Genomic DNA, 21,856 nt, shown 5'->3' with positions numbered 1-21,856 from the left:
TGAGCTGTTGTTCAGCATCTTAGCTGTGGAGGGCAGTGTCACTGGCCCTCATATGTGGGATCTGAACCGGGGCCCTCTGGAGTCCCAAGCCAGCTCTTAACCAATGCGCCACTCGGCTGGCCGTAAGCTTATGGCTTTTAAAATACCTGATGAATTATTTCTACAAATTTCTATATATTATATATAAATGGCCCCCCACCCCCACCCCAGCTTCATTGTATGTACAATAGTTTCTGTGCTGGTAAGAGGAATGTGTGTTTGCACTGACAGCAAAGACTGTGGTGTGATGGTATGGCGGGTAAGGGAGAAATTAGATATGGTGGTCTAAAATTCCATAGGAAATATTTCATGACATTGTTACTTTCCAAAGGATATTCCTCAATATTTAAGAATATTTCCCCAAGAAACATATTATACTCTTCCATAAAAACAAACAAAACACCCTATATGAATTCTTTTAAAGCTGACTTTTTACTTTTAAGTTTTCACTTGACTCTTGCCTAATATTGTTCATATTTTCTCCTTATTTGAGTATGTCAAGAGGGTATCTGCTTTGATTTTTTTTTAGTAATAATAACGGGTTTCATGATCCATCCACAGACTTACCAGGTCTCTTTCATTTTTTATTAAACTGGTGATTTAGAGCTTGTGACCTTGGGATACTTTGCTAATTAACTCATTTAAGTACTGAAACTATGTTCGTGACTACTTTAGACCAGTAATGTTCTAATTTTACTATTTGGTTCAGACTCATAAATAAAAAGTAAAAATTTTATGTATTAAATAAGATACAAATCAATAATGGCAATAAGTTATAATTGGGTGTGTAGTGCATAACTCATCTCTGAAATGTTCCCAAGTAAAATTTTGATACTTTTTGCTCACTGAAATTCAGATCCTTAGAGACAGGCCAATTGTGGGGACTACTGTGGATCCAGAATACAGGAAGCCTTTGTAGACACTCTCTTTCTCCCTTGGAACTTAAGGATCCTACTAACGAGAACAGTGTAGACCCACACACAATCAGGTGAGACTGTACACACCCTTTATGCCAAATATAAGGTCGTCTTCCCTATTTCCCAAAGAGAAGAGACCATTTTGAGGCAATTTAAATATATAAAATTCTAGGAACATAAGTGAAATAAATGTTTATAATAGGAATTAATTCAATTATACAAACATTTAAAAACATATTTTAGAAAGATATTCATTAAGAAAAACTGATTTTTCTCCCCCTTCATTTTCACATTTCATGAGACAAATTCATTCTACTTTCGGCTTCATTTGACAGCATCTTCATCAGCATTAGGGCTACTTTGGGAATCATCTATGCGTCCTAGAGCAAAAGGCTTTAAACTGGTATACATTTACCCCAGGGGTAATTTGAAGCTCTCCTTAGTGTAGGCAGGCATGCAAAGCTTTAAGAAAACTGACTTCCAGAGCCCAATTTCCGTATGAGTGCTTTTCTAAAAAATGACTTGTCCTTCTCCCACTTCACAAGAGAAAGACATCTCTCCAGTCTATTTCAGAGCTTATTATGGTGCATATCCCTGGGCTATAAAAGTGTCTGGGGAACCAAATTATGGATGAAATCTTAACTTTTTCTGACAAAAAGTAAGTTTGATTTGACTTATTTGAAAATAAGAAATGGCTTTGCCAATTAGAAATTAGATTTTATGGCACACATTTTCTATTAATTGAATTGAATGAACTAAATCTATAACTCTTAATTGAATGAGTTTAGTCTTTATATTTTTATGAAGATATAATTACAGTAAACGTATACTACCTGATATGCCAAAAAACATCTTTTGCAACTAATTAAAATTATAGAAAATATTTTTAAGCATCATCCTAACATTATATAAAGGGGTACAAATTTTTCAAAATTCTCTTAAGTGGTAAGCAAGCAAGCCAAAACTATGAACACAACTGTCCTACTGTACATCACCTTCACTCCCAAGTTGTTAGGTACTGTACTTTTTTACTCTTAGGTATGATGCTTTTACTGACATTTTATCTCAAGCTGCATGAAACCAGTCATATAACAGCACGATTAGCTTTTTCATCTATCTAAAGGGTACCTATTTGTGTTCTCCATAAAGAGCTACCATATTGCATAAGTCCAGGGATGGCATTCATATTGCAGTGTGCATGACTAACACTCCTTGGAGCTGTGATTTGCACAGCCTGTGGCACCCTTGCTCAAAAATGTTCATTTCTGTACTTTCCTAAATGACTATTTTTCCTCAAGTCACCAACATCTCCTATTCCCTCTTCACTCTTAGCTTATGTCCTTGCTTCCTATTTCACAGAGAATATAGAAGAATCAGGAGAGAACTTCCACATACTCTCATCTTAAAAGACACCTGCCTACCATACCTGTACTTTCACGTTCTGCCTTCACTCCTGCTCCTTCTGATGAGCTGTTCATGCTCCCACCTCAGGCCAGCCCTTGTACTTGTATGGTAGGTCCTATCCCTCCTGCCTATTTAAGGACCTGGCTCTAGCAGTTGTCCCACCCCTCTCTTGCATCATCAATTTTCTCTTTTGTACAGATCAGTCTTATCAGTATGCAAAACACTATACTATCTCCCATTTAAAAAAAATAATCAATCAGTCCTTGGACCTTATACTCCTCTACAATAATCCCCTCTCCCTGCCATTTCTTGGCACTGCCTTATTTCTATAGTTATAAGAATAGGCATTACATTGAAAAATTATATTAAATATATTTTTCAAAATAATAGCTCTTTGCAGAGATTGATATACTTCTATAGAGAAACGACACTCAGGTTGAGAATCACTGCTTTAGATGAAATCCTTGAGAGAAGTGTCTATGTCTCCACAGGTTCAGGCTTCTCAGTAGAATGAAAGTATGCAAAATCAACAAAGAGTAGATGAGGGGGTTTCTAAGATACCCTTTAATTCTCAGATTCCATGATGATGAAATAAATAAAATCAAAGACCATGACACTGATAAAAATATATAGTCATATTTCTAAATGTGATTCCTAAGATAGTACTGTACTTTAAAATGCATTCTAAATTTAGTAGTCTATTTGAATAATAGTTTTTCAACAATAAATTAATACTAATATTGTACTTCTGCATAGGTTTGCTTTTTGTGTTAGCCAAGAACCAAGTTGGTTAGATAGACTGTGACTCTTCGAATTTTTTGGTTTCAATTCCTTGTCCAGCAGTGTTGGCTAGAGAGGGTAGAAACTCAAAAGTGAAACATGGTAGGCCCAGAGACACAACGGAAATTATGGACGTACTTCATATGAGTTGAAGTCCAGATAATAAAAAATGTCTGAAGTCTTCATTTTGGGAAGCCTCTGTATTTGAGGTTCCTCTTCTCTGCATCTACATTGATTCTAGCAGCTTAAAGATGACCTAGTTAACCGGCCTTAGGGTTAGTTCTTCATTCAGCCCCTGAAGTAGCTCATTCTTGGTTCAAAAGTTCTAACTTGGGAAAGTAACAAGATTTCCCCATCGACAGAATGAGATACTTAGACTAGAAAAATTTCTAAATATTTAGTTAACTTTCAGGATTACCAAGAAAAAGATTAAAGTAAATCTTCAATATTTTTCTGTATAGTAACATGATTTATTTATGAACATTGTAAGTGGTAATTTTCATCTTCATTATCTTAGTCTTCCTGATACTTTTGGTGACTAATCTTTTCTGAAGTTTTAATGTTTTAAGGCAATTAATAGTCACTCATTTTTTATTTACTCTCTGGCATTGGCTAAAGCAGTGGTTCGAAACTGGTGGTTTTGCACCCTGAGAGACATTTAGCAGTGTCTGGAGATATTTTTGTTGTCACACTGGGGTTTGTGGTTTGTGAGGGTACGGAGGGGTGTGTGTGCTACTGACATTTTGTAAGTAGAGGCCAGGGATGCTAAATATCCTACAATGCACTAGATAACCCCTGACAACAAAGAATTATCTAACCCAGAATGTCAATAGTGTTGAGGTTGAGAAAACCTGTGTTTTTAAAATTGACATATTCTATGAAATATTAAACTAGTCTTCTTTTTATTCATCAATTTTAAACCTTATATTTGAAAGAATTTGCTTCCTAAAATAATGTTAACTGATGCTGATTCTTTCCCACAATTTCAGAAACAAAATAAAAATGTTATTTACAAATCAAGTGATAGCTATTATTAAACACCTCTGTAATCTGCTGGAAGAAAAGATTATCTTGTGCCATAGTAACACAGCAAGGGATTTCTTTAACTGTTATATTTTTTACGTGTGGCTTTTTTTTTCAGCCTACGCCATCGCTGGTGACTCATGGCAGCCCAGCTCCAGGTTGAGCTGTTGTTCAGCATCTTAGCTGCGGAGGGCAGTGTCACTGGCCCTCATATGTGGGATCCGAACCGGGGCCCTCTGGTGTCCCAAACCAGTTCTTAACCATCGCATCACTCGGCCGGCCCTAACTGTTATATTTTATTTGTCAGAATTCAACAGCTGGTAAAGAGATTCTAAGCAGATGTTTTTTGGAAGATCCTAAAATAGAATATTATGTTTTGGAAGTTTCAACAATAAATAGATTCTTATTTGACTAAGAGGTCTGACAATTAAGCTCACGAACTTGTTGCAATGATGTTGCTAACCTGTTTTGATATCACAGGGATTATTCATTATGAATTTTAAAATCAATTAATGAATATTCGTTGCTATTTAAAACTGAAATTAGAAATTACTTCTAAAGTTCTGGAAAATATACATTAATGGTTTAACATAACATGGCTTGAACCGTGCACAAGTGCTTACTGGTTCTATGACCTGTGGCAAGTCATTCAACCTCTCTATGCTTCAGTGTCCTCATCTGCAAAATGGAGGCAATAATAGTCTTGCTTCATAAAGTTAAATCAGTCAATGTGTATAAAATGCTTAGGTGGTACCTCAAATATAGTAAGTGTCATATGTGTGTCAGCTATTACTTATTCCTATATTTTAGTATTATTTAATGATTAGTCATGATTATTAGAAAATATTCTAATAATATTCAAATAATATTATTTCATGTTATTTTCCAATCATAATATTAATTCAATTTAGGTGTATACTAATAAACTTGTATCTGCATACAAGTAGAAATCTTAAAACATAAAAACAATTTTAATAAGTTATTTGAGTACTTTTTTATAGCTAGTAATATTGACATTTAGATGCTTGTTTTTAAACAGTTCTGTTAACATATCTCCTAAAATAGATAGACTCATGTTATTCTGAAAGCAAATTTCTACAATCTAAAACACTAATATTATTTTAGTTCAGGTACTTCTTCACTTAGAGCTATTTTTACCATCTAACATTTACTGAGTTCCATGCTATTCAGAATGGTAATCGTTTATAATTAATCTTTAATAGTCTTGTGAAGAAGGTATTATTATTCCCATTTTACCAATGAAGAAACTGAAGCTTATTTATTAAGTAAACTAGTCAGTGTTTCAGCTAGAACTAAATATCTACGTGTACCTTCAAAGTTTGGCTCCTAAAAGCACTGTTAGACTGGTACAACCAGAGGGGAGGTGAGAGTATTGCCACACATTATAAGGCAAATAATAAATTAATAACTTATAAGCAAGTCTTAAATTTTACTTTTTAAAATGCAGTATTAATAGACCCCAGGGAACATTTAATTAGGTTTTGCCTTTCATCTATTTCTTAATTCACCAGGAGCAGTGGTACAAACTCCATAGCAACATACAATGGTTCTAGTTGGTGTCAGTAAGTTTTTCTCACATGAAAATGATACGCTATATTTGATTTTGTAGGAATATCTTATAGTTTTATTAATCAAGTATATATTCCTGTGCACTATAAGTAACTTACTGTTTTCTTTGCACCTTTAGAAACAATATCATAAAACTCAAATCTTTAAAAGAACTATTCTTTTACTGATTCTAGTAGTAGATAATACATGAAATTACTATTCCCAAATCTCTTTATCATATTAATAACATTTAAAGCAGAATCCTGGAAAGGCTAAAACAGGACTCAAATTAAGTGGACTGTATTCAACTATTAAATCTGTCTAGTGTTCATATCAAACGTTTCAAGAGCAGGATGGAGGACATGGATGATAGGAATGAAGATAAACAATAGATTTAAAAGGCCGGGGCTTAAGTATACTAGTTCAAGTTACTTTATACTTGGAACTATCAGTCACCAAATATATGGATTTGATTTTCAGTATACTATACAATATTTGACCTGCTTTTGGATATTGAAAATAATATAAGAAAGATCACTCATTGATTCAATGGATTTATACTAAACACCTACTAGCAGGAACTGAGTGTGTATGTGAGGGTGTGGGGGAGGGGGTAGGAAAGGGCTGTCACAACAAATCATACTTAAGGAAAAAAGGATAAAATATTAGTAACATATTGAGGACAGGGCATTTAAATATACAGACGCAAATCTGCGTCACGGGTCCACAATGTGTTAAAAATGACTCACATGAGGTAAACTATAATGGGTATGGTAAAAAGGTTCATATATAACGCTAACATGAATTCAGGGATAATATTAACAATCTTGGGATGTGGGACACAAAGAAATGGGGTCATTCAAAGGTGACACTGAAGTGTTTCAAACCAAGTAATTTAGAGGCTAAACTACCATTTAAAAAAGGGATGAAAAAGGAGGTAGCAGAAGAAGACAATCTGTTCAGTATTAAACATATTTAGTTTGACATGTAAATAGAGATGTCTAGCAGGCAAATGAGGGTTGGAATTCATGCATGAAGTCAGTCCTGGAGATATAAGATTTGGGATATAAAGGCAGACTCATATACTTAATACTCTGAGAGCAGAGAATTCAATCAGAGCATCAGGAAAAGCTTTTGATAGTAGGTGGTGCTTTGAGTTTAACTTTTTAAGATGGAGAGAATTAGTTCTAAAAGGATGGGTAAACACATCAGAATGGTGGTAGAAAAAGCATGGATGAATGCAAGAAAGCATAAAACATGTGTGGCATGACTAAAGCAAAGGATATGTATGTGGGAGGAGTAGGGTATGAAGCAAGTAAAAGAATCAGGAACCAGATTAAAAAGGGCTTGATGCTGTAAGCCATGGAATCTAAACTTAATCTTAAAAGCTATAAGGTACCATGAAAGATTATCAAACAGGAGCAATATGGTCTAACTTAATTTTTAGAGGATCATTGTATCTGATGAGGAAGTGAGATTGGAGAGAAGAGGCCATACAGAAGGTAGGGTAACTAACTTGGAGACCATAGCAATAATCTAAGTGAAAATGATGAAGGCTGAACTAGGGCAGTGGCAAAGAAAATAGAAACTGCCATTAACTACTAAGAAAGCTGAATGGTTCAGGGCTTGATAACTCAGTAGATGTGAGGGGAGAGTAATCAAGAAGAGTCTAGGACAACTTCTAAGTTTCTGGCTGGATAGATGGGGTGCCATTCCTGTAGTTGTATAATCCAGAGAACTAAATATGAGTGGAAAGAGGAGGTGCCTGGAAACATTGCATTTGAGGTACCCATGAGACATCTTAGTGAATATATTTGGTAGGCAGCTAGGCATGTAGGTCTGGAGCATAGCACAGAGGACTGAGCTCTTTCTTAGAGGTACATATCTGAAGTTACTAATGGTGAAGATAGAAATGGAATAATGCTATCAAAGAAGAATGTACAGAGAAGGGCAGGCGACAGAGGCTGGAGCCCAAGAACACCTACATTTAAGGGGAAAGAAAAGAAAAGAAGCCTGTGTAGGAAGTAGAGAGCCAAGACGAAAGAAAACCAGGAGAGGCTGATGTTACAGAATTGGAGGGAGAAAAGTATTTTAAGAAGGAGGGGGTTTTCATTAATTTATATATTGTTTATGGCTATTTTTGTGCTACAGTGGTATTATGGAGCAGTTGCAACAGAGATTATATGGCCCACAAAGCCAAAATATTTACTATCTGGCCTTTTAGAGAAAAAGTTTGCCAAGCTCTGCTGTACAGAGAGGAGCGGAAAGATGAGGGTTGGGTGGGGTAATATCTGGTTTTCAATTATGTCTGTACTTTTAGAAGGAAGTAGAAATAACATTCTTTGAAAAAAATAAAGAGGAAAGCAATCTGTTCCCCTCAAATAGAGATTTCAAAGGACACAGTGGACAGAATGTACTGGGAAGACATTGGTCTGAGGATGAGTCAGGGAGATATAGTAAGGTCAAAGGTGAGTAAGGTAATTTATAGTGTGAGAATGGCAAAGAAGCAGTTGAGGGCTTCAGGCTGTAAAAGCTTAGAAAATACATGCACGATGTGGAACACTGTACATAATCAGCTAATGAAAGACAAATAACAAGACGTCCAGTGCGGAGAATTTGTAGAAGGAATACATATTAATAGTTTAGTTTCTGACATTTTCCAGAAATACTTGATAGACTTAGAATAGGAAAAAAGTGTCAGTTTAAAACAAAGATGAAGATTGGGGAAGGGGCAGCTAGAAAAACAGGCGGGCTAGGACATGCAGAGGCCTCGTTCAAAAACTGACTAACTTATAATTGGTATGAATTATAAATGCTAAAAATTTTAGGATGATTTCAAAGAAGCTGTGCAGCTCCTAAAATCATGAAAAATTAAACCATGCTATCAATTGCTTAGTTTTAATTGTAAGTCTGCTATTTCATTACTAAGAAATTACAATCAACTAATACCTTTTTAATCACCAGAAAGACATGTTGATAATTTATTTGCTAAAGGTTTATTTTTAAAAGGTTTTCAAAACTGTTACTATATACTTACCTGCTTTATTACTAAGCTTGTATAAGAAAGTCTGGCGAGGGTCTGAATGATCTCGACATGTCAACTGCAAAAGAGAACCTGATTTTTTCCATTTTTGCATAAACCACAGACCTAAAGAGTTATAAACCATATGTAAGTATAACTGAAAATATATGGTAACATACGCCAAGATTATTAATTTTAATATATATTTCATTTCAAAAAAGATATCCCCCAAATTAGCATGTGTTGGCTAATATATTTGCAAAATATTTCCATTTTCTGATGATATAAACATACACCTACATATATAAGTGAACTATGGGTTAATCGTGGTTGATAAGAGGGCTTGCTATTTCTCTCTCAATCAGTAATAAAATAAACAATGGTCTATAAAGAACAAATTTGGGAGAAGTGTACCTTCAGGTATATTTGCTCAAATTATAAAGAAGCAGAGGGGGATAAAACTTCCAACACAGTAGTAGATCCAAATGCCTAAGCATAGAGTCTTGAGACTATAAATAGTAACAGTTAAGTTAATGGTAGACTAATTGTATAAGGACCAACTCTTAGAATGAGCAATTGGTTAGTGTTTTCTAGTAATAGCTGACTATAACTTAACTTTCATATTTAATTGTATTTCTTTATATTATCAGTTACCCATATTTATAATAAATGCATCTTCCCCTTATGTGAGACCCTAATCACTCTGGAACTAATTTTAAAGATTGTGGAATATTTATTTCCATTTATGGTGCTTCTAATATTACAGATGGGAACAGGTGAAGAAAAGAGGAATAACAACCCTTTAATTGATTAAATTTGATCATTGTAAGCCTATCTGAGGAAAACTTTAGTGAAGAGAGAAATTCGAGGGACTATATCTTATTCCTACTGGGTTCTATCATTATTTACGGATTTCATTTTTCTCATGTCCTCGTTTTGAAACTAAAAACCTAGAACCACCTATATTTTGAAAACAACCATTTGATACAAAGGAAAATGGTTTTGTTTCTTTATCAGGCAAAGAAGTGGAAGAGAAAATGGAAATAAGAGTTTCAAGACTCATTGAAATCTAATTTATTCTCTCAATGGGAATCAATTGGCTAAAATATAAAAACCATTTTAAAAATCTAAGGACAAACCAAGCCAAATAAAAGGCAAATCAAGAATCAAGATCTTTCTTAGTGAGAACATTTATTCTAATCAAAATTGGGCTGTTTAATTTAAATTCTTCAAAAATTTTAGAATTTATTTCCTCATAACATCCTTTTATAGTTATCAACCCAAAATCTGAGTTTGAAAAGTTAAAAGTCACACTATATAAAATATTTTATAACATTATAATAGATTAAATACAGACATTGATTTATTATCTGTTCAACTAACAGAACAGAATGGCCAATTTATAAGATGAACACTTACTGAAAGTATTTACACAGTTCAATGAAAAAAAGAAGAAAATGCGCGTGCCTTTTGACAAATATCCCACTATAATAATATTCATTTTCTGAAATGAGTTATCAGCTTATTTTATGTGCATGACAAAATAGAAAAATAGCTACATCTTTTGTTTCATGAAATTCCAAGTATATGACAAGTTGGCTCTAAAGTAAACACCAGAAAATATTAAATTTGTACTTAAATTTTCTCCCTATATTTTTTATACTGAACAATAAAACTTTTTACCTGTATTAACAAGAGCACTGCTATTGTAGAGTGTACCAAGGTGAGGTCCAGAAAGAGATAGAAAGGTATGAAGTTTGTTGAGGTAATATTTAAACCTTGGCCTTGTAAGCACTGAACGGATTATTAAATTGCCCAATGAATGTCCAATAAAGCTTCAAGAGAAAAAAAAAAGACATTTCTCCTATAGGATTAGTTTTAAAAACAAATTTCAAAGCTGATATCACTATACATTAATGTGAAATACTAAGAATTTAAAAATTTCTAATATGTTTTAAAATTATGGTTTGATAATATAGTAGAAAATTCCTATTATAGAATTTAAATGCCTACTCTATAGATACAAGACATTACTTATCAGAAAGCGTTTATCCATAGCTTGTGCCTGTTTAGAAATAAATACATTTAAAAAGTAATAATACATTGACTAGATGATAAATTTGCCCCCTTAGGCACACACAATTATTTTCTTAAGTCATGATTTAAAACAAAATAATGAAATTGTACATATAAAGGATGACTTCAAGAAATTATATACCCGTTTCCCTTATTCTCTGGTCCACACTCAAAAGTAGCAAACTTCTTAGACAAAAGTACTTTCATGGCACAGATCAAATGTGTATTTTCCTACTATAAGTCTAAGGTTATACCAAAAGAATAACTAATATTTATAAAGCACTTCACCTTCATTAAGGAAGTTTAAATCAAAAGAACCCTTTTGCTTAGCATTATTTTATAAAAGACGGTATATGAATCCCTGGGGACAATGAACTGAAGAGAGCTTGAAAGCTGTTGTAACACTGACTTACACATATAACTAGTCAGAAGCTCAGGACAAACTTCCCTCCCAAACTGAAGCTCTTAAAGCTGTGGGGTGAGAGTTATGATGGTAATTAACAGTCCTCAATCAACCAGACCTGGCTTTTGGATAATGGTTTGTTTTAACTGACAGTCTCAACTGTAAGAGGGCATACTTTTTGTGGATGAATGAAAAAACTGAAATAATGTATTACTTTCTCATCATAAATGAATAAAAGGAATACAAGATCACTATAGAAAATTCAGTAAAGAAACAGCATTTTAAATTCTATAAATGAAGAGATTAATTAGAACAAGAAAATAATCTCTCCTCCCCTCAATAAACTTGTATTTCCCCCCATATTTTAACAGAAATATGTTTTTAAAAAGTGATTTCAAATACAAATCTGCTTATCTCTTTTCTTAGTCCCTACTCTATACTTTAGAATGGAAACAAACGCTAAAAAAGTCTATATATAGAATAGAGTCAGCTTCTTCTAAACTAGATGGGATATGCAAGTAGTCAGCTTATTCTATTCTTTTTAGGCAGGAATATTAATTAGTTTTGACTTTTTATTTAATTCATAATGGATTAGAAGAAACAAATACTTTTCTCTCTCATGTCTATCCACAGTGTCTGACTAAATAATGAGTTTATTTTGATCATCATCTCTTGCTTGTGGAAAACTGACTCACAAAGTATAGTCTGTGAAAATATTTTTATTGTTTCTTTTTTAATATATGAGTATATCCATTTCCTTATAACCTTTCTTTTTGTTAACAGCTTTTTGATATATAATTCATATATGACATAATTCATCCATTTAAAGCGTACAATTCAATGGTTTTTAGTGCATTCAGAGTTGTGCAACCACTACTACAAAAAATTTTATAACATTTCACTACCTCAAAAAGAAGTCCTGTACACTTTAGCTATCAGCCCCCTCCCATCTCCCACTTTCCCCAGCTCTAAGCAATCACTAATAGACTTATGTCTATACCTTTGCTAATTCTGTACAATTTATATAAATTGAATCATGTAATATGTGGTCTTTCCCAAAATCTTTTAATTTTTTTCTCTGTAAGTTAATTTGAGTTGTGGTCTCATATATTTCAGAACAAGACAACAAAACTATCACAAATTCTATTTAGTTTTTCTGTAATTCATAGATATATAAAAATAGTTGTGTAATATTATAGAAGTTACCTTATTTTTGAGACTGTTAGACTATATATCTGAATATATTGTATTATCTCATCTAGAAGGCGATCAGTCATGCTATCAAAATCAGCAAAAGTATCATTCTAAACAAAAGCAAAACAGACACATTATGTACTGAATTTGTACAATCACATGAAAAACGAATATAAACATTATTTTTAACTTAGGCATTGAAACTATGGTTAAGACCAGTGTTTTGTTTTTTTTTAAGAGAAGTTAGTGAATGTAATAGTCATTGTATTAAAATGAGCAAAAAGAGTGAGTTTCTAGGAGAAAAAAGGTTCATTGTTCTTAATAACACTTACTTCACTTCACTTTGTTGTTTGTTAGCCCACTACCAACATTTAACATAAGGTTATTTATAATGGTTTAATGAATGAAATATTTTCATAGATGTGAAATTCTAGAAATTTTGCTCATGCGAAGAGCTTATAAATTGAACTGTAAATGATTTCTAATTCCTTGGGATATGTATGAATGGTACATTTTATAGAAATCAGAAAAATTATTTCTTCTACTACAGGCATTTTGTAGTAAGCAAATCATAGGTAGTAACTAGTACAAAAATGTTTGCTTCCACTGAAAATACTGCGATATTGTACCTGATTTCTCTCAGACATAAGAAAATCAATTCTTCCCCCGGGTAGTCCAAGCTCAATATAAGTTTTTACTAATCGCAGATCTGCACTGTTACCTAGAAAATGAAGAAAATGAAAAATTATGTCTAAAGGATGAGATAAAGTAAAAGGTATAAAGTGCATCATCATATATTTTTGTAGTTCTTAAAGACAAGTATATGGTCTATACCAATTTTGAATAGACAATCCAGCCTGAAATAAGAGTCCTCAATTTTTATTGCAAAGCTATTTCCATTAGTCAGACAATGTTGTTCAACAATTTTGCTTCTTAGGAGGTTTTGGTCACACTGCTGCTTACTTTCCCACCTAAAGGTGTATTTGTTTAACTGGTAGCGCTCACTTAGGTAAGTGCTTACAAGAGTAGTTGTGAATGACTGACTAAAGTACTCCTTACCATCACTACTCTAGATGATAATTTAACAAACCTTGAATGCATTTTAGATTTAGATTTAATCTGATGACATTCCTTTTGTGGTACTGGTATATGTGTATGGAAATAAAAATCCCATTTAAATAAACTAGGATAGTTTACTACCTTAGAAGATATCTAGAAATATAAACTATTTATAACCTCTTTGGTATAATTAGGAATATAAACACGTCATTATCAATTGTTAAATTTTTATTTTACCCTTTCAATATTTATATCTTTTAGATATTTCATGCACTGATATAACTTTTATTTCTGATTTTAAAAGGAACACCTCTAGTATTTCACTTTTAAGCATATGTTTTCCATTGGCTGGGACTGTATATGCTTAATCATATTAATGAATTAGGACTAGTGCTAACTAAGGCTTAAAGTTTGGTGCTTAATTGTTATAATTGGGAATGAATACTGAATTTTTTAAAATAGTTTATTTCTTGATTTGCTGATGTACTACATTTTATTAATAAATTTCTTTATATTTACTTATGTTTGCATTCTGGGAATTAAATACTATTTGCTAAAGCATTCTTTGGACATTTTAAAAATTAATTAATTAATTTCTGCAATATTGCGACAGTTTTAAGTCTATTTATGTTAAACTGACTTACTGTTTTTTTGGGTATGGGTGTGGTATATTTTTCCTACTTGGAAACAAGGTTAGGTTAACTTCAAGGAACAAAATGGGCTGCACTCAGTCTTTTTTTCCTATTATTCTGCAACAATTTATATAACGTAGGGATAATGTGTTTCTTGAAAATTGCAAAGATGAATGTGCCAGAGGTTTTACTGGGCCAAGAAATCCTTCTTGGGGGATAATTCTTTGAAAATTTTATTATTGGGGTGGAAGAGGTTAGTACTGAAGGTATTTTATTTCTTGAGTCAGGTTTGTTGTTTTTTTTTTTTAAAGAAAAATCTCCAATTTCATGAGCATTTATTAGCTCAGACCTGTGTTTAGTATTTTTATAATCCATAAATCTTTTTCAATTTGTTCTTACAGAATAACATCTTAATACAGTAATACCCCACTAATCTAAACATATTTGGCATTTTCTAATATAATTCCTATCAAGAAAATAAGTCTGTTAAGTAACCCAAATAGCTGTCATCTATAGCAAAAACCATAGCACTAAAGCCAGGTATTTAGAATTTAAGTTATACCCTAATTAATCAGTGAATCCTTAATTTTTAGGTATCGATTTTTCGAATCCATAAGGTTTAAAGCCTCAAGCTAAAAGGGAAGTAGGAAGACTATCAAAGGGAGACAAAATGATTGCCATGAGGTGACAGCTGAACAAAAACACAGTGAGAGAGAAGACAGAAAAATCCAAAGTTAAAATAAATAACATGTTGGCACATGGATGTCAATTCTATGGAAAATTTACTTAAAAGAAAATCTAACATTATGCTTAGCAAAATTAAGCATATTCCTGTTTTAGAATGTATTTAAGATTCAATTAGTTTAAGCAATTTAAAAATCTTCTTTTCAGTTTAAAGGTTAAATAAAACTAAATGAGATCTATTAAGGAAAAGAAAACAATTGAGTTGCTTTGGGTTACATCAGATGTTTCATACCATCTAAACCATGCACACAGACAATGAGATGAACACCATCTTCAGAGCCGTCCTCTTCTTCCATGCTGAAATAAGGTACTGAGGACGCCAGCAGAGGAACATCACTGTACATGAACCCAGGGAGTTTTAGTTGCTTCAATTCTTCTTTTGCCTGAAGAAAGCTGAAGGAAGGAAACTGAATATTATAAAAGATACTCTTTACAAAGTAATACATTCAGTTTTTAGAACCAAAAAGACAATCTGCTGAATTTATGGACTTTCAGAGAAAAGGAAACCCAGAAATATTTGATTTTAAAGTAATCAAAATATGTGGGATCACCTAAACGATTTAGAAATATGAGAGTAATTTTCTTTACTATTTTTAATACATAGTCTGATTAAATAGGGTGAACATTTAAAACCTGAAATCACTTTAAACATATTCTTTTAAATCTGAAATCCACTAATAAAATATTTAGAGTGGAGTTACGCTTTATACAAAGTTTTACATTGTATGCATAGAAAAGCTGGGAGAAGTGCTGGAAAGATGACTATCTGATGCTTATCCTGTAATCATATCTTGTCCTCTCTGCAACTTTTTAATCTTACACAAACAGAAGGGAGGGAGCTGTTCTATAAAGCGTAACAGTGAGAATGGTAGTTACAGTATTTAGTAGATTGTTATTTGTATTTTTTTGAATTGGTATTCTAAAAATAGCAACAAGAAGAACCAAGAAGGGGATGTGACTAAATATAATTGGCAGCAGACACTCATTTGGAATGAGGGATTAATCAACTCAGCAATTGCAAAGATAAAAAATGTTAACTATTATAATATTATATCATTTGGATGGATAAAAGTGAAATTAAAAGAAGCTACACTAAACTAAGTAGGATACACTGGGTGAAACACATAGACCATTGTTTTGATTAATGACTCAGGAACAGCTGAGGTACCCAGAAGGTGGTAATTCTTTAATAGGTTGTTATCACCTCACTGGTTTCACTAGCTTTAGGCACTATGGATCTTAATTAAGTGTATGAATCAGAATAATTTGGGAACTTTAAAAATCTACTGTAGATATGACCAGACCTTTCACTCCAGGGATTATAACTCCATCTGGGGTGAGGTAGTAGAATATTTTGAGAACCAGTATCAGGCTAGTAAAACTATGTCATCTTCAAATTTTTCTGGATTTTTTACAGGTCCATGAAATCTCAATTCTGGAAACCACTGATTTAGCTGAGGCAATCTGAGTCAGGTAGGTTTAGAAAGTTTCTACTAACCTCTTATTCATTATTTAATATTGTCCTTATTTGCTAGATGGACTTATAAAACTTAACTTTTGTCTGGGAGTTAATGGGGGAGAAATAAGGTACTAACGAAAAAAGGGTTTTAACCTCAATTATTCCATATTTCTAACATAAAACTACCAATGGAAAATTTGTATCAGGAATGTCTAGTTTATAGAACAGGACAATCATACAGGATACTACAGATCTGTCAAATTGTGTAATGAGTTCTTTTCTCCATTTTAGATAGTTACTCAAAGAATCACAAACCAGAGTACATGAAATATATGTTACCAGAGAAACAAATGAATAAGTAAATAAATTTCTTTACATGTATTTAGTAGCGCATGCTATTGCGCTCCATTACTTACGCTTGTATTTGAGGTTTTGGTGCATTTTCATACCAGGAAACTGCTGAAGTGAAGTTGTAAGAAGTGCTGCTTGGCTGCTTTGTAATGGCATCAAATTTACTTTTAGTAGAATACTTAACACTACAAGGAGACTCTCGTGGTGCAGTTGGGAAGGACAAACAACCAGAAGTACAGACAGTAGGCATATTTATACCATCCCTCAGAAAGTCAGTGTTTATGTTTTCTGATTTTAGAAGTCTTTCTTCTTCTAGTGCATCTCTGTTTGTACAGTGAGCATTTACTGTTCCATCCAAAGCTGAATAATCTGTTTCTTCATAATACCCATTTTGAACCATTTGTTGATCCTGCTCTTCCTCCTCGTCCTCTTTATCCTGTTCCTGCTGAAGATTACTAATTCCTTTTTCAGAAGTTTCCTTCTGAGGGCTAACTGAATTGCTGTAGCTAATAGCATATGTGTCAGAAATATCCGTACTGCTTTGAGAGCCAAAATAATTTTCCACAAGCCCTTGTTTTACCATATCAGGACTGGCTGAAAAAGGATCACTTATACCTGGATGAGTTTCATTTTTAACTGTAGGGACTTCTGGATTTATTTGCTTGAGATCTAATGCATCACTATTTTTTCTTTTCACAGTTCTATCTTCACTAACTTCTGTATGAGTAGAAACGGAACTCGAAACACAAGGGGTGCCTAAACAAACAAGTTGAGAATTTAATGTAATTGCTGTCCCTGCGAAGTTATTAGATTTATCAGGACTCTGGGAGTCTTTACACATAGTGTCCAAGTTAGATTTGGAGCTGCAACTACTTTTCACATCACCGGAAGTATCTTCATCTGAAAAAACAAATTGCAAAGGATCTTTAGTGCTTGAATTTAAGGAATGTATTGCTATAGCTTCATTGTCCAAATGCCCTGAAAATATGACACTCTGCTGTTGCAAAACAATACTTGATTTTTTAGCATCATCACATTTTGGCAAATCAATTGTTCCTAGAGTTGATAATCTAGTTTTGCTATTGCTTGGGTGGCATTCAGGTATAAGAGATTTCTTAGAATTTTCATCAGGTGACAGTTCATCATCAGAAGGCAGCGAGTTTATGGATGTTAGAGATGACTGTATTTCACTTAAAGCACTTGTACTCTCAGTACAATGACTTCCTAACGAAAATTTTATATTACAATCAGGTTTCATCAAAAGCTGAGGAAATAATCTGTCATTATTGTAAGGACTTGGCCCTTGCACAGTTTCATACACTACATCAGGGTTTGGATGTGTTGCAAAAGAACTTGGTTCACTTTCAACACCTGAATCTGAAAATCTAGATGAGGCATATGTGGTATTAATATCTGGCAACTTAATTGTATCTCCACTTACTACAACATGGTATTCTTTTGTAGAAGAAGTAGGTTGATTACTTCTTAACTTAGCTAATGATTCTCCAACAGAATGATACTTTGCATCCTGCAAAGCTTCCTTTTCAAGTGTTAGTTCTATAGATTTAGATTTACCATTAGATTCTAAGGACTCAAAGTTGGGTAGCTGTAAACTATCCACAAGTATTTCATCTTGTTGAAGCTCTGTCCAAGGTCCTATTTTAACAGTTATTTTCTCTCCACGGAAAGGATCTTTATTACAGGGCTTTACTTGAATTGTTCTAACGCCTGAAGATGGGATTGTTTGATGATCATGGCAATCGTCTGATGAACTTCTGGTGGCCACAATGTGTTCCACTTGTGTAATTTCACTATCGTCCTGGGAGATACCAAGTTTACCTGAAATGGACAAATTTGCACAAAGATTTAGGCTGCCAGAGTTCAAAGGATCAAACAGGTTTGGTTGCATATTTTCAATATCTGGAGACTTTTGTTCAGTTCTCTCTGTATTAGCTGGCAAATAGCTAGCTTCCTTTTGACTTGTCTGTCTGACGTAGGTCTTTGGGTCACAATTATATCCACACACTGTGGGATCCAGACCTTCTTTCTGACTATGTGAAGGATTGCCTTCAAAGCTTTTAAAGAGATCATTTGATGCTGTACTTTTCAAACATTTGTAGCCTACCAAAACCACAGAATCTTTAGAGTTCTGTTTTATTAATTTTTTTGTATTTTCAGGTTTCATTGTTTTCATGAGCTTAGTGACCTTAACCTTGGATTTATTTGATTCTTCATTCTTTCCTTTTAGAGATTTGGTGAGCTGCTTTTCACCTTCCGTATACCAAAAATTGGAGGCACCAGCAGGTCTGGCTTTCACCTCTGGGCTAGAAAGTCCAGCTATAGAGCTTTCTTCAGTCTCACATTTATCCATTTTACTGGACTCTGATCTCTGAAGATTCTGAATTCCCATCCAGGGTGCATCTAAGTCTTTTATCCAAAGAAAAAAAGATTCAGGTTTAAAACAAGGCGTGAGAACTCATATGATTAAGTCTACTTTTTTTCTGACTATAACTTTCTAATATCCTCAAAAATAAATAAACTGGAGGGGAAAAATGTCCCCACATTAGGGAATGGTTTTATATATATTAGGAAGAATATACTGAAAATTACACACACAGCTTACATATTTTAGTTAGATTATACTTACCTTCAATAACTGAATCTAAATACCTATCTTCAAAGATTATAGGTAATGAATTGAGATCTCCATCTAATTCACTACATTCAATAGGTAGGGGTGGAAGAGAACTGCAGAAGGAAGTATTTTTGATAGCGGTGCACATCTGTAGATGACTCTGAGCACTGAAAAATATTTCTTAAGTCAGACTGTAATTTTTAAAAATTACACCCAATTCCACCTTATAGACTCTACCCATTCCCATTCCCCTCATCATTCCTATGCCCCTTCCTCAAGATGTAACCTCCTTATGAAAGAGCTCTTTGGTCAGAGATAAAAACTGGTAAGGTGAAAATTATGGTTTGCTGACAATAAATTAGTGGCTTATAAAATTATGGTTTGTGAATAAATTATTTAATTTCAATTATATTCTGCTATACTTTTAAAAGTTACTTCAAAGTGAGTTTTCTATGTTTAATGTCTGAATTTCCTAATTTGCTGAGAATAGCATATAGGAGAAATAGCAAAAGCTCAAGTGCCTACTAATCATTTGATGATAGTGTTGGGGAAAAAAATGTGTTCCATGGCTACTGCTATACTTAACACGTATCATACTTAACACATATCAAAATGTGTTAACAGCTATTTAAATTAACAGCTATTAAAAACAAAGTGCATAACTTTTTAGTATAAGAGTTTTTTAAAAAACATTTTCTCATGGAAAATTTCAAACAAATAAAAGTAAACAGAATAGTATAATAAATCCCATCACTCAGCTTCAACCATTAACATTTTGCCCTTCTTGTTTTATCTATACCTTCACTCACTACCTACCCCCACACTCTATTATTTATAGTTTGTTTTTTATGTAAATTCACAAGTATTGAAATATACAAATCTTAGCTGTACAATTTTGACAAATGGATACGTAATACAGAATATTTCCATCTACTCAAGAGAGTACGCTCATGTCTTTCCAGTCGAACTCCCAGCCCAAGTCAACAAGACAACCACTATTCCGCATTTGTTCACCTTAGTTCTGCCTGTTCCAGTAGAATCATGTTATATATTCTTTTATGTCTGACTTCTTTTGCTCAGCACAATGCTCTCAAATTATTATTATTTTTTAAATTTATTTTAAGCTGAGCCATCCTGCCACCTGTTGGCAGCTCAGTGGCTGCTCAGCTCGGGCCGGGAATTGAACCGCTGTTGCTCAGAGCTCAAACTCTTGAGCAAGCTTTTAGCCAACTGAGCCACTCGGCCAGCTCACAAATTATTCTTTAAAGTCAAAGAAAACTGATCTAAATATACTCAGTAGGAAAAAATGGAAGGCTTCTATTCTGGGTATTTTAACTGTAAATCATTTGTATAACAGAAGGCAAAGCCAGTCAGACTACTTATGAAAATCTGTAATACATAATAATGAATGTTAGAGATTCTGATGTGTGAAAATAAAGATACTACTAAATAGCCAAATAGAAGGTGGGACAGAGCTGTAAGAGACTTCCAAGGTTATAGCACATCTAATTCGGAGGGAGGGGTTAACAGTGCAATATGCTTCTTTACATAAGGTATGGGTCTTTCATGAAGTAATTTATAAGATTAAACCCAATTGGATTAAATGGAATTTCTGAATGGCAAAATCTCCTATTTTCTTCATTTTAAATATTGTATATTCTGTCACTGATAAATTCTGAGATAGGTATCTTATGTAAAAGGAAATAAAATCATTTTAATTTTGGATTTATGCTACTCACTGAAGTTCCTGGTATGCAATGGCAGCATCTCTCGGATGTTCAAAACAAAAGAATGCCTCAGAAAATCTGCGTACCTGAAAAATTCCAAAAGGGCGTATGAAAAACATGGCATATTTGAAAAACATCAATCAGGCATGGGATGGTGGGGAAAATAAACCCCCTCCATTAGGCCTTCCATAACCACCCCTGTGAGAATCAATCTCCCTCGTCAGGGAGATTGCCAGTGCACTATATTTTGGTACTGCATGAAATAAAAGAAACAACAGAATGTAGAGTGAGAAATTTAGGTTTATATCATAGGTCCACCATTTATCTTTCTTGAAGACAGGGACCTGTTTGTCTTATTCACCACAACAGCCCCAGTCCCATGAATAGCACCCAACACATGGGATAAATGACAGAATCAGCTAGTACTTTCACCATGCCATGTGCCAGGCATCCGAGTATATGCCATTTGAATTGACTGACTTGCTGGCACTGCGACTTTGGGCATTTCACCTTTGAGCCTTGGATGACTCATTTTCAAAATCTACTTAATACCTGTTTTACATATAAGGTTATTTTGAAGAACAAACAAGAAAAAAACAAACTATTTGATAGCAGTTTTAAACCTGGAAAGTGTATATACATATAAGCTGTTGTAATTGTCATTATAGCAGTCACCATATTTTTCCCTAAAATAATTGTATAAGTGAATTGTGTTCTCCCCAATGTGTGATGTCTTTAGAGTAGGAACTATATCTTGATGATTTTTGTTATCCCCCAAAACATTTATCTTGCTATGTTACAGAAGCAAGTACTTGATAAATA

At 33.5% G+C, this 21,856-nt stretch overlaps 1 protein-coding gene and 1 long non-coding RNA gene across 17 annotated transcripts in view; one reads left to right on the top strand and one right to left on the bottom strand.

Moving 5' to 3' along the window:
• Positions 1–18,441, top strand: part of LOC109394166 (uncharacterized) — a 28,116-nt gene extending 9,675 nt beyond the window's left edge. The window contains exons 2-3 of the long non-coding RNA XR_002126399.1: positions 16,280–16,335; positions 18,362–18,441. This is a non-coding gene — a long non-coding RNA (uncharacterized LOC109394166). The remainder of the gene's footprint in view (positions 1–16,279; positions 16,336–18,361) is intronic.
• FAM135A (family with sequence similarity 135 member A) overlaps positions 1–21,856 on the bottom strand; it is a 102,554-nt gene that overhangs the window by 4,555 nt on the left and 76,143 nt on the right. For 5 of the 16 annotated variants that reach the window (XM_019663984.1, XM_019663987.1, XM_019663985.1 and 2 more), the window contains 8 exons: positions 21,047–21,120; positions 19,320–19,474; positions 16,738–19,099; positions 15,095–15,255; positions 13,057–13,148; positions 12,440–12,537; positions 10,438–10,589; positions 8,770–8,880 (listed from right to left, as the gene is read on the bottom strand). In XM_019663984.1, the coding sequence (XP_019519529.1) occupies positions 8,770–8,880; positions 10,438–10,589; positions 12,440–12,537; positions 13,057–13,148; positions 15,095–15,255; positions 16,738–19,099; positions 19,320–19,474; positions 21,047–21,120 (3,205 nt within the window). Of the gene's footprint in view, positions 1–8,769; positions 8,881–10,437; positions 10,590–12,439; positions 12,538–13,056; positions 13,149–15,094; positions 15,256–16,737; positions 19,100–19,319; positions 19,475–21,046; positions 21,121–21,856 lie in introns of those variants that run through there. The other 11 variants (XM_019663995.1, XM_019663998.1, XM_019663994.1 and 8 more) reach the window with 5 other exon arrangements.

The sequence above is a fragment of the Hipposideros armiger genome, unplaced genomic scaffold (genome assembly GCF_001890085.2).
Source record: "Hipposideros armiger isolate ML-2016 unplaced genomic scaffold, ASM189008v1 scaffold_413, whole genome shotgun sequence".
NCBI classification, from domain to species: domain Eukaryota; kingdom Metazoa; phylum Chordata; class Mammalia; order Chiroptera; family Hipposideridae; genus Hipposideros; species Hipposideros armiger.
This window is presented reverse-complemented; position numbering and strand designations above follow the sequence as displayed.